General features: G+C 43.1%; 1 protein-coding gene across 1 annotated transcript in view; it reads right to left on the reverse strand.

Annotated features, from left to right (window-relative positions):
- The window catches only part of LOC111233899 (zinc finger E-box-binding homeobox 1-like), a 63,935-nt gene that overhangs the window by 4,383 nt on the left and 46,611 nt on the right, over positions 1-12,941 (reverse strand). The window contains exons 3-7 of the mRNA XM_022761813.1: positions 5,945-6,097; positions 5,205-5,407; positions 4,644-4,770; positions 2,076-3,889; positions 645-822 (exon numbers count right to left, since the gene is read on the reverse strand). Coding sequence (XP_022617534.1) covers positions 645-822; positions 2,076-3,889; positions 4,644-4,770; positions 5,205-5,407; positions 5,945-6,097 — 2,475 coding nt within the window. The remainder of the gene's footprint in view (positions 1-644; positions 823-2,075; positions 3,890-4,643; positions 4,771-5,204; positions 5,408-5,944; positions 6,098-12,941) is intronic.

Consider the following 12,941-nt stretch of genomic DNA (forward strand, 5'->3'; position numbering starts at 1 on the left):
TGTATTGAATGGATTGACTGAAAAAGCGCTTGGGGCTGAGTGTCACATACCAGGTAGGGATTTTTTTTTTTCATGGGATCAGGGATTTGTGAAATGATTTGAGATAAGACATGAGAACAACAGCAATATCCTTTTTATAAAAAAAAAAAAAAAAAAAAAAAAAAAATCATCAAGCCATTCCAATAAACATAGGTGTGTGTGATGGTGTGGATGATGTCATGGCTGAACGGACACACACCTGTGCACTACTGTGCATCAATTAAACCACATTCCAATATGACGCTAGCTGCAGCTTCAGGGAAAACATTGTGCTAATTCATCTCCGGAGTCTCACGCCTGTTAATAGTGATGTCACTAGTTCCTGGGCTGGAACATTTACAAGCCAGGTGTCCCATAAAAGTTGTAATCACACACACTAAATATAAGACATTTAATGAGAGATGATGTCACATGTAAAATCACAGCCTTGACCACTGGGACTACCTTTGGGCAACTCAGTGGGAAAAGGAAAACAGAACCCCTGCTGAATAAAACCAGACTTATTTAAATTATCTTTAAAAGCACCTTTTGAGTGAGAATTAGCAATGAAACAAAGATTAGTGCATTAGCGATAATGTTAGTGAGCTTCTCGTTCGGAGGCACACCTGTGTGTTCGTATTTGTGCCTGAGCAGGGAGCTGCCCTTCTGGAAGACCTTGGAGCAAAGATCACAGGGGTAGACGCCGTTTTCCAGCCGCCGCTTCTTCATCAGCCCGGCTGGATCTGAGTCGTTCTGCTCCTCCACTGTGGACACGGCGTCTGAGCTGCTGTCCGAACGTTTCTCCTGCTCGCAAACCGAAAAATTACACATGAATACATCATTTAATGCCATGTGTCGAGTGGAGGCAATAACCTGGAAGTGAATTTGAATCCCCAGTTTGTGTGAAAGGTCTGCACTGTGAATGTTAATGTGACAATTTCCTCTTTTGATTGAGCTGTACCTATAACTGATACTTTCAGCTCATACCAATAAAAACCTGGTTATATGACTGAATGACAATGAGTGTAATTTAAAGTGTTTACTTTGGGTTTCATGTGGAACATTAAGAGCCACACAGAGACGGCAGAGGTTTGCCGTGGTGCAGTATTCTGATCGGTTATCTGAAAGACCACAATCAGGCAGAGAAACATTTTTTCACGATGAGACCCTCAGGAGGTTTTATAGCAATTAAAGTTTGTCTGAATGACTCTCAGATCTCTGGGACCAAGTTCAGCTCTCATCTGCTGGTGTAATGTTGTGTTGCAGATGGTCTCTGTCAGTCTCACCTGCATCAGTCTAGAGAAAGTCACTGCAGCAAAGCATGAACTTGAGTTTGTTCCTAAAATACTATTCAAGGCCTAGATGATTACTTTCATTATCAATCTGCCAAAAATCACTTCATTATGTTTTTATTACTGTCTGACCAACCATCCAAAGACATTTCATTTACTATCATATATGACACAGAAGCAGCAAGTCTTCACATTCATGAACTTGCTTGAAAAACAAAAACAATTCATCGATTTTATTGAAATTGTTGCAGATTAATTTTCTTTCAATCAACTCATCGATTAATCAACTATTTGTTGCAGCTCTATATTATTTTGGGTGGATTCAGAGTTGATGCGTCTCTAGTCGTACATGGAATCTGTATCTGAATCTATATTTCATTCTTGCATTAGTTGTACAATGCTCTGTTTAAAGCTTGAGATAAACATCTAAAATGCACAAGTCATTTATTGTATTATCGTAGGGGCCTGTTCTGCCTAGAAACACTCTTCTGCAATAGATGGGTATCTTGTGTGTATGGTCACATCATTTTTGACAAAAATAGAAACTAAAATGGAAGTTTTCACCTCGTGTCATTTCAGTTGAATAACTGAGAAATACAGATCCTGAGCTCAGAAAACATCAGCTCTGGGTATTTCCCACAATTTCTGAATTTTGATTCTGATTTTTATTAATTGATAAGAAATATGACTGACAGATTAACTGATAATGCAAACACACCAACCTACTATTGTTTAGAAGTTATAACAGTTTTTAACATTACAAACCTTATGGCCGTTGAGTACGACAGTCTTCGCTCCGGAGGCATTACCGGCCGTGGTGGCGTAGGTGTAGGTGAGCTGGGGGATGAGGATGGTTCTCTTCGTCGTGGTGTTGATGGCTCTGAGACAGCCCACCGTGCCCTGACCGGCAATGGCCACTAACGTGGGCAGCTGTGCGGCAGTGACGATGTTGACAGGTCTTCCGGTTTGAGGCGTGGTGACGTATATGGTTTGACCATCGAGCTGCTCCTTTCTCAGGCAGGTCAGGTTCAGAGGCTGCTCCTGCTGCTTGGCGGGAGGCGTGGTTGTTTTGGTTTTCGATGCTGCTGCGATATGTTTAGGGAGGGACAGGTCCAGGGGCTCTGCCTGGGAGTCTGGGGCCTCGGGGTCCTCTGGCTCGCTTTTAACAATGACAAGGTCCCCGGTGTTGACGCCTAGTGATGTGGAGTCTGACGGAGACGCGCTTCCAGATTCTGAAGAGTCTCTGTTGAATGTTTCCTGGGTGTCGTCTTCTTCTTCCTCTCCATTCTGATTCAATGTGTCCTCTGAGCTGGAATTACTAGTTTCAGTCTTTTTGGATGTCGTGTCACTGCGGTTTTTGCCCAAATTTTTCCCAGAGTTCATCTTGGCAAACCACTTTCTGACCACTTCCATTGGAATACTAACAGACTCTGAGATCTTTGACAGCTCTTCTTCGCTGGGGTTGGCATTTGAGGCGAAGTAGGTCTTGAGGAGTGAGAGGAGGTCGTCCACAGGCGGCTCCTCCAGTGTCACTCCTGCCTCGCTTAGCAAAGCAGCGAATGAGGGGTCCAGGGCGGCAGAGTCAACCGCCTCCCCGTTGGCTGCTTTGCGATGCTGGAGGAGGTGCAACGCCTCAAGGTTGTCGGGACAGTCTTCACATAGTAAACATGTACTGGTGGTGTTGGCTTTTGGCATCTGAGCTGTGTCTGAAGTTTTAACAGTTTCCTTTGCTGTCTGCGTGGCTGCCGCTGCCTCCGTCTCCACGTCAGTGACGGGCACTGATTCTGGCTCTGCCTTGACGATACTGAGGTCAGCCACCTCTGGGTTTGGGGCTTTATCTGTTTTACTGGGGGTAGGGGCTGCAGCAGTGCTGGTCACAGCGGGAGGGGCAGGAAGGTTGTTTTTGACAACAAGCGATGTAGGCTGGGTAGTGGCAGTGGTGGCGGCAGCAGGGCTGATGCTGTAGTTGATGATGATCTTCGTGGTGCCGTCGTGGTCCACGAAGGCCGGCAGGCTGATGATCTGCTGCTGTGGCTGCTGGACTACAATTCCCTGCTTCCCCTGCGTCACCACCCCGTTGGCTGTGCCCAGCACCTGCCTGAGCACATTTCCGTCCATTGCAACCTTAAGCACGTTCTGCAAGTCATTCAGATTGATGCTGATGGGCGACATCAGGCCCATTGTGGGCACGACCATAGCCACACCCTGAGGCAGGGTTGCAGCTGGAGCCACAGCTGGCTGAGCAGTCCCTCCGTTCACCACTCCATTGGTACCAGCTGAAGTTGCTGGTGCCGCCATCACAGGCTTGCACTCATATTCCACAGGTTCAGATTTGATCTGGGTGACGGGGAGCTGCTCCTGGAGGGGTTTACTTTCAGTCTTCTCTTTAAGAATCATGCGGGCCGGGGCAATTACAACAGGTGCAGTCTGGGTGGTGGGAGGGGGGGACTTGATTGGCGTCCGAGCGACGCCGTTGGGGGGTGCTGCACCCACACACTTCTTACTACTGATGTGGGAGCTGTAGGAGCCTGAGTGGGAGAATCGCTTCTTGCAGTTTGAGCATTCGTATGGTTTCTCACCTAAAAGAGTGCACAGAGAAATTACACAACCTTTTTAAAAGAGAAGCTCAAGTCCATTTTAAAGTATGTTGTTTTTTTTGTCTTAAATGTAAAATGAAGATTGTTTCATAGTTTTTGAGATGCCACTGTTTTGTCATTGTTAGGTTAAGTCTTTGGTTGAACTGAGTATCAAATCTAAACACGTGTTTGGGACTGACCAAAATGTGTTTGTAGCACCGAATACTGAAAAAGCAACAAGTATGACAGTGAAGTTGGAACAGCTGGCAATGACGAGTGTGGTCGAATGTGAATCTTGGTTAATTAATCTTTCATCAGATCATTGTTCATCAGTTCAATGTTTTATAACTAATGTAGTATTCTGGGGTCAGAACCAAAATGTAGGCATTGTTGCATTTTTAAACCTTTTTAGATTTATTTCCTGTTTTTTATTGTTAACATTTGTGTTTGCATGCACAATTTCTGAATTACACAAATGAAACAAAAGGCCAAATGTACCTAATGTAACACAGCCCTGTTTAATATCCATATCCAAACTTACAGAGCTACCACAAACTGGAGCTGAGTGAGTAGATTTGATACAAACTCTGATCAACCACAAATACAGCGATTCCAGCTCATAAATGACTGTCACCAAAACAAGACGTGAGCGGCCTGGAGATTTGAACAGCGGCTTAGATTGTGCCAGGCTGGGGATTGTGTGTGTGTGTGTGTGCGTGTGCGTGCGCGCGTGTCAGTTGCTGTGACAACAGCTCACCGCTGTGAATGCGCAGGTGCTCCTTCAGGTGGTGCTTGTATTTGAAGGCCTTGGAACACTCCGTGCACTTGAACTTGCGCGTTCCACCTGTTCCTCCTGATCCTCCTGTCGACTGGGAAACGTGAACCTGAGACAGGAAAAGAGAAACAGCGATAAGAGAGTAACTGATGATGAGTAACTACAGCAACAGATGCAGATGTGTCCAGATGAGTTGCTATGATGGAAATAAATGGGAAACTTCTATTTTTCTATTGTTAGCATAAGCTGGGGGGGGGGGGGGGGGGGGTAATCAGGATAATTCAGATTGATTAAAGTTATTATGAGGAAAATTCACTCTGCAGAAACACGATATTTAAGATAAATAAAACATGTACATAATGCACATGCAGAATACAAGCCTTCTAATAAGTTACTGAGACATTTGGGCCTCAAATCTACGTAATACTTTGATTACTTTAGACTTTTTAAGAACCAACCCGCTCTGTGGTTTCATTGTGCCATTGACCACAAACCCGTGCCCTGCACTTTAACAGAGTTGACACCTTCACGCTCTGATGTTACCTGCTCCCTGGTGCCCCTGTGGTGGCTCATGTGCCTCTCAAGCTGCGAGCGGTAGGTGAAAGTATAGCTGCAGTGTGAGCAGCTGTAGTTGTCCTCGCTGGTCTCGTGGCGATACTTGATGTGCTCCTTCAGCGAGGCGTTGCGTTTGTAGCCCCGGGAGCAGTAGGGGCAAGTGTGCAACTGGGAGAAGGAATCCGGTGTGCCTGGAACAGGTACATGCAGGGTGATGGTTTAAGTCCTCCAACCTTCACGTGCATACAGCCTCTGTGCACTGTGTGTAAGGCCCCTGAGTCTTTGCATCAATTGTTAGCACTTAAACCTTTTTGGGAATCCTATACGATCACAGCTGCTTTAATTATTTTGCTTTTTACAGATGGACCAAATGTCTTTTCCTTATACTTCAGAATGTTTGGTATATAGTTCCAAGTGAGCATGTTCAGTCTCTTTTATTGTTTCCAATACTCGCTAACATGCTAACAGTGATTTCAGTGAGTCCAGTTTTCTCTAGACAAAAAGCTCAATCCAAACCTTCTCCTCTGGTTTTTACTTGTCATATAATGTGGATAAGTAATGCAATTTGTACAACAAAGCAAATGTACAACCACAATCTGAATCAAACCTGATATGACAGTTATGTTTTCAAATTAAAAGGAGTGGGCATTCAGTTAAAAATACATTCCTGATGCCATTACCAGCAGCTAGCTTTAAGCAGCGGTTGTGTGATTGTGTGTCGGTGTTACCGTTCTCATCAGCGCCTCCTGTCTCCACTGGACTCTGCTCGTCCTCTGGGGCTTCAGGATAGATGATGGCTGTGTCTCCCTGCTGGAGAATCTCCTCCACTAGAGCATCCTTCACGGCCTCATCTTCCTCATCTGACACACACTCCTCCTTCACTAAAAACACACACACATGTCCAAGGTTTAGGATTGTTTTAGCAGCTGGAGAGTGGAGGTATATGGAGCAGCAGATTGACGAGTTTAATCTGTCCCTTAAGAGACAGCACAGGTTTATTCTTCTGATACTGTCGATCATTTGGTATTACTTTCTTTGGATGTATCAAACCTCCACCATCAGATTTTGACACACACAGAAAATTGAAATTAATCTGTTCTACAGCATCACCACTAGAGAGCAGCACAGGGCTTGTTAATGAACCCTTGTGATGAGCATGCTCCTCTTGAACCACCCATCTATCACCAGTTTATAAATTATTTAGTCAAATTTTCCAAAAAATTGAGAGAAACAAGTTTGGAGGTTTCTAGCATAAAACAAATGGCTCTGACAAATTTCCTTAAAGGTTTCATAGCTGACAGCTCCTCAGAATCTGAAAATCTTCCCCTACCCCTCGGGGTGACGTTCTGAAAGTTCAGTTCAGTTTAATATCATCCTGTTTCCTGAAGACAAAAATCAAGAGGAACAGTGGAGTAAACAGAGGAAAATCCGATGAGAAAGATGAAAGGAACAAGAAGTAAAAGCACATCAGTGATTCAGCTTCTATGACTCCTCAAGTGCTCATTTGTATAAAACACACAACAAAATCAAACAACAAAATATTCCACTTGAGTTAAGAGCTTGTTCCACTGATGTTTTCAATTGCAGAATTACTCAGCAGGCTGAAGTTTAAAGAAAAACACCAAAATTGCCATGTGGTGCTGGAGGCCAGTCCTGACTACTTAAGATATGAACCAGCACTGAGCTCAGCTGATACTGTGATGTGTTTTTCCCAAGAAGCACTTCAGGAATAAAACCATCCTTAGTTTATAACCTTTCTATACAGTTACATCACGCTTATCTGATACAACAGCGGCAGCAGCTGAACGGTCCTGTGAAAGTCTGTTGATGATGTCTGAGTTCAGTTGGAACAGCTGGTTTGCTGTGAAAGCGACAGGCAGTGTTTCCCTGTAACCAAACTGAGCTTTACCGACAATAATCAATCCAGTGGGCTTGATTTGATTTGAATGTGGCTCTTCACAGGAAAGTGGCCCAGGGATGTAACGCTACAACACTGACACAGTCTGTCCTCTATCCAACACTTCCTCTCATTAAAACCAAACACACTCCTCTGCTCAAATTAACCTCAGGTATGAGGCGTGTAGCAATACAGACAGGACACAAATTTACCCAGGACAGGCTCGATATTTTACACTTTATGCATTTTGAATAGAAGATATAAACAAGTATGACCACACTAGAAGTTGCAGTTATCATCTGTCATGAAATTACAATGGCTTCTGATCTCTGGTGCATTTACATTTTACACAACCACGTGTTTGTTTGACCATATGAAGATTTACAATGACACACATTAAATCACTGTTACAAATAAACACTGGAAAAAATGGTCAAAGCCACTGATATACAATATATAAAATGTCAACCTATCACAGCCCATGTGTTGAAAATTAGCTGCAAGTTTGTGTCGTGTAAGTCAAGACTATGATGTAGTCCCAAGCTGCCTTTTATTTTATATCTGTCCAAGATCACTTTAGGATTACAATGTAATAGGAAGCTCAACTCTGTTATAAATATTTAGATGCACAAAGTGGAGAAAGTCTATAAAAGGTCAATGTCTGTATAAAAAAGGTCCTCTAGTGATTCGGTACTTCAATAAAGTTGGGGCACTTGCAAGAGAATGGTCTAAATTGAAGCAGCAGAGGCTGAGATGTCTTTTCTCTAATACGGATCAAGCTCCAAAAAAATGGATCTTACATTTCCCATAATGCAACAGACCGTAAGTTAAGAATGTGAAGTCTTAAGACCAATGTGAGATAACCTGCGTCAGGTGAGTGCTGAGGCTGTTACATGGTTTATAATGTCTCACAGCTTTTTGTTTTGCTTCTTATCCTATTTTTATGCTTTCTCTCTCTCTCTCTCTCTCTCTCTCTCTCTCTCTCTCTCTCTCTCTCTCTCTGTCTCTCTCTCTCTCTCTCTCTCTCTCTCTCCTTGTTCAGATCTGGTGTGTCACTGTAACAACATCGGTGAAGAAACTAGCGCAAAGAAGTTACTTCACTTTCAGTGCAGAAACACTGATAAGAACAAGCACTGAGGTAAAACTGTGACCAGTGTTTCCATGGAGATCAAGCATTTTAAATGCTGGCAGGGACCGGTGCCAAAGGCCACGCCTCTTCCTGCTGAGCCATGTCAGGGACAGGTGCAGCTGTGGCTGAGTGTGTGTGTGTTTGTGTGTTAGTCTGCAGGATCAGTAATCACAGAACCAGTCATAAAAAGAAGGGAGGAGTCTGTGTGTGTGTGTGTGTGTGTCTTCATGAAGAAGAGGCGGGCACAGGCCGAGCCCTGTTAAGCCTCATTTTAAACGCACAGATCTCAGCTTCCCATGATCTCATCCAAAAGCTTTCCAAATATCTCTTTCCCCTCAGAGACACACTCATCCAGCTTTCATACTTATTTCTCCACCTCTTTACTCATCCCTCTTTTTCTTCTTACACTTTTTCCACCTTTCTCTACCCGTACTCTCTTCGTCTATACCTAATTCTGTCTCACTCCCTTTCCTTCTTTTTTCTCTCTTTTTTGGTCTGCTGGTGTTTTTACACCTAAAAACTGAGCTTCACAAAAACAACATGAAGTAGGGAAAATCTGTGGCTGAATCTGAAACCCCGGCCTCGTGCTTTTCGAAGGGGATGAGGAAATCTGAGCTTTTGTTAAATGACGACGTCAGGCTAGTCGGGTGCTTGATGGCAGTAAAGTTAAGAACACAACATTCTGTCACCTCTAACCCTCTCTGTGATCTCTCACTTTAAATGGCCAGTGCAGCTGACTTCGCCATACAGGTGCTGCCGTCGGGCTGTATTTTTTTTATGGATCTGTCAGACGCTCCGATCATAACACAGTGATTTGAATGACATCACAGTTCAACAGCGCAAGAACCGCTACACAACAGGTAGCTTAATTGTCATGCAAATCAAATCATTGTTGTCTGCTCGTTCACCTGATGACAAAAACTGAAAAATACGGAAATGCAGAGGTTTTCCTTCTTCATGCCATTGCTGCTGATTTATTACTGCTCCGTGAAACGTATGATGTGATCAATCACCTGCTGCGCTGAAGCACGTCGATCCTGAAGCATCTCATTGTTATTAATGTAGTTACTATATGGCAGTTTATAGGTGCCTTATCGTATAAAGATAGATGTCCTTGTGTTCTTTGATACTTTCACACATATAGAACCTAGACCTGCTTTACAATCAGAGTGCTCAGTCCACAGAGAAATGCACATAGCCTGTATTCAGAAACTGAGCCTTAAAACCAGCCGTCAGAACTTCTGTAACTTTGTGATGTCACAACGAAGCACTCACTGTCTTAGCCATGCCCCAAACCCCGCCCACCTGGACCATCAAAACCTTGCAGGATTTGGTTTCTGAGTGTAAAAAAAAAAAAATCCCCTGATGTAGTGCTACTGCTCATTTTCCTAAAGCTTAATAAACCTAATATTACATTTCAGAAGTGTTTCCTAAGTGTTCTTTGTTTCAGGCTGGGTGGAGTGCCTCCACAAAAATGCTGATAAAACCTGAAATAAAAACAACTAAAATGTCAGTTTTAAAACACAGTACACAGTCAGCGATAATGGAGAGAAGGAGGGGACAGACAGGAGTTTTTAACCAGCTGAAATTCAACAGAGTAACCAGAAAGAAAGAGAAGAAGAAGCTAAAGAAATGTAGCTGTGTTCCTGTTGTTTAGGTGTAGCACTGTGATCTTTACAAAAACAAACTGAAAACTATCGTTTTCACAAGTGTTTTCAAAATTAGCCCAGCTCAGTGTGAATCACTTTCTCTCTTCCCTCAATCTCTCAAACTCATCCTCCATTCTTTTACTTGTCTCCTCCTCCCTCCATCAGTATTTCACACTTTCTCTGTCACCATCCCTGTTCGTCTACATCACTTTCACTCCTCACCACACACACACACCTCTTGTTACCTCCATCTGCCTCTGCACCTTCATCTCATGCCTCTTTGTTTCCGCCCCCTCCCCCTCCCTCCTTCAGTCGCTTGCTTTATTTTCCTCCATCACTCCTTCTCCTGACCCTCCTCCCCCTCCTCTGATACACCTCTCTGCATATTTTCCCACCAAACTCTACAATTACACTTAATGCCTCACAAAAAAGCAGCACAGTAATGACGACCAGGACCCAGCAACACACACATGTGGGATATCAGACTGGAATGAAAACAGGAAATCATGTGACACACACATACACATACACACACACACACACACACACACACACACACACACACACACACACACACACACACACACACACACACACACTTAACGGGATACGTTTACGCAGACAAATACACTTGGCAGAGTTATTCACAAGTGTACACACACACACACACACTGCACACACTGCACTCCTATACCTTGCCAGAACCTGTCACTGTGAGTCCGTGGTGAATTTATAAGGCAGGATGGATTGGAGCTGCAGTGCGGCCCAGACTGCAGGGGGAGTAGCAGACTTTAATCTCTCTCACCAGAGGACTAATTCAACACCAGCTGCTCTCCCTGCTCTCTCCTCTCGCCTCAGACGGGGAGGAAAGAAAGGAGTGAAAGTTAGACAATTCCAAAAATATCACGTCGAGTCTTTAAAGGGTTCCCACAGTGGCTCCACAGCGCTGCAACATTTCATGACTTTTCCACGACTAGCCCCCCCACCATCACACAGTCAGAGTTCATCCACACACATGAGAAACGTTTCTCCTTCCTGGTTTGTTAATGTTTTTCTAAAGGAGTGAACAGGCTGGTTTCTGCTGCAGGTGCAGGTGAAAAACAGATAATGTCACGACACATGACTCAAGTCAAATATGTTATGTTACATACCTGTGCCGAGACTCAGTTCCTGAAATGCCGCAAAAAACTGATTATATGCACACAGTTCCCTCATCCCGACAACACCTCTTGAAAATTCAGTATCTTTCCAGAAATATGTTGATCTGTATATATGGCTACTACTGCTGATAGTAATTATATTGACACTTTATGTATTTAACTGCTCTTATGTATTGGAAAAGTGCACACACAAGTTTATTGTCTGACATTATTACCATGAAAAGTGCCTGATAGTAAAGGTCAAGGGTCAAAAACTGCATTCAGATTATAAATAAACAATTTTTCTCTGCTAAACACTGCATATTTTACTACAGACTCACAACTAACTAACAATGTCAATAATCAGTAAAAGGTGCACACGGCATCAACAAAGAACTGCTTCCTTATCAAATCCCATGCGCCAGCTCTGGTAGTAATGGCAAAGTAATTTATAACTGGTCAGTGTCCAACGAGCAGATGGATGACGGATAAACTTGCTAATTAGAGCAGAGGTCCATAAACAAACAGGAACCTAATAGTAACAATAATTATAATTCAATCATTTGTATAGTCACCATCTGAAGAGTCTGCAAAGTGCTATAAAAAAGCAAAACACATACAGAAAACCAATTAGATCCTTCCTAATACTGGGTATTAGTGACCTAAACAATAAATATGAAATATTTCAGCCAACATTCTTTTTTAAAATTTTTTTTAACATAAACACATAACCGTAAACAAACACTTCTGATACAGATAAATTCAACTGTCTAAAAACTTTGATATTTTGGGATATGTACTGAGCTGGACATTTTACAGCTGGAAAGATAAATCACATCAGACATATGGTATCTTCTGCATTTTCTAATACAGGTTATCCTGACATGCTCTAATAGCTGCGGCTGTACACACTGTATGACCTGCCACAGCATTGGCAGGATGAGGCCTCCAAAAGTTAAAGAAGTTAGTTTGTCCGAAAAAAGTCAAATAAGCAATGCTAATATTGAGGTTTACTGAACAACAAGCTCAGCAAAGCTTTTGTGGATAATTAACAGCTAATAATATCCAAAGCGAGCAGAGCACCACCTATCACTTCAAACACTGAGGAGAGGCTTTCACAAAATATCTGACTTTGGAAATTTGGCAGGAGGAGAACAGAGGAAAAGAGAGGGAAACAAATGCAAAATAAAAGGCGAGAAGAAAGTGAGGTAGAAGAATAGAGAGATGAAAAGGGATCAGTGTAGAGAAACAGCAGAGAAAAGATCGAGCTGAGAGAGGGAGGAAAACAAAGTGAAAGAGAGCGAGCAGCACTCATGAGCACTGCTCACACCATGTAAGGCTTTATTCAGCAACAATGAAACAAGCCTTGAGAGCAATATCTCTGAGTGTCACATTCTCGCCGTCTCCATGGTTTTAGTATTTCCTGCTTGGCTGTAACTAACTGCTGTTGAGATGAAGGCAGATGCTTGCGTGGGCTGAGCTGTTTGCGGGGAATCGAGGATTAAAAGGGCATTGAGAAGCGGTGTAAACACAAGCCAATCAACCTCTGCTGTTGAATGCAGACTTGGTTCTGCTGCTGCTTATTAAATCTTGTGGCTCTTTTGCAGTTTGGTTTGTATGCTAAGGTGTGTCATGTTTTTCAAAGTGTCCTCGGATGTGCAAGGAGCTAATCCTGCAAACTTGCTTACCGGGGGGTATGTGGAGGTTTAAACGTAAGAGTTTTACAGAGAGCTTTTTTTTTGCAGGCTGTCTGGAAGTGAAAACCAATTTAAAAAGCAAAATGACACGAAGCCTCCAAAACATCTGTTTCTGTCTGCACTTCCTGTGGCTGCTGAAACTTCTGACACTATAAATGGGAAGAAGAGGAGGATGGATAGCAGGACACTGATTGATAATCAACATGAGGTCCAA

The sequence above is a fragment of the Seriola dumerili genome, unplaced genomic scaffold (genome assembly GCF_002260705.1).
Source record: "Seriola dumerili isolate Sdu_G_001 unplaced genomic scaffold, Sdu_1.0 BDQW01000432.1, whole genome shotgun sequence".
Taxonomy (NCBI): domain Eukaryota; kingdom Metazoa; phylum Chordata; class Actinopteri; order Carangiformes; family Carangidae; genus Seriola; species Seriola dumerili.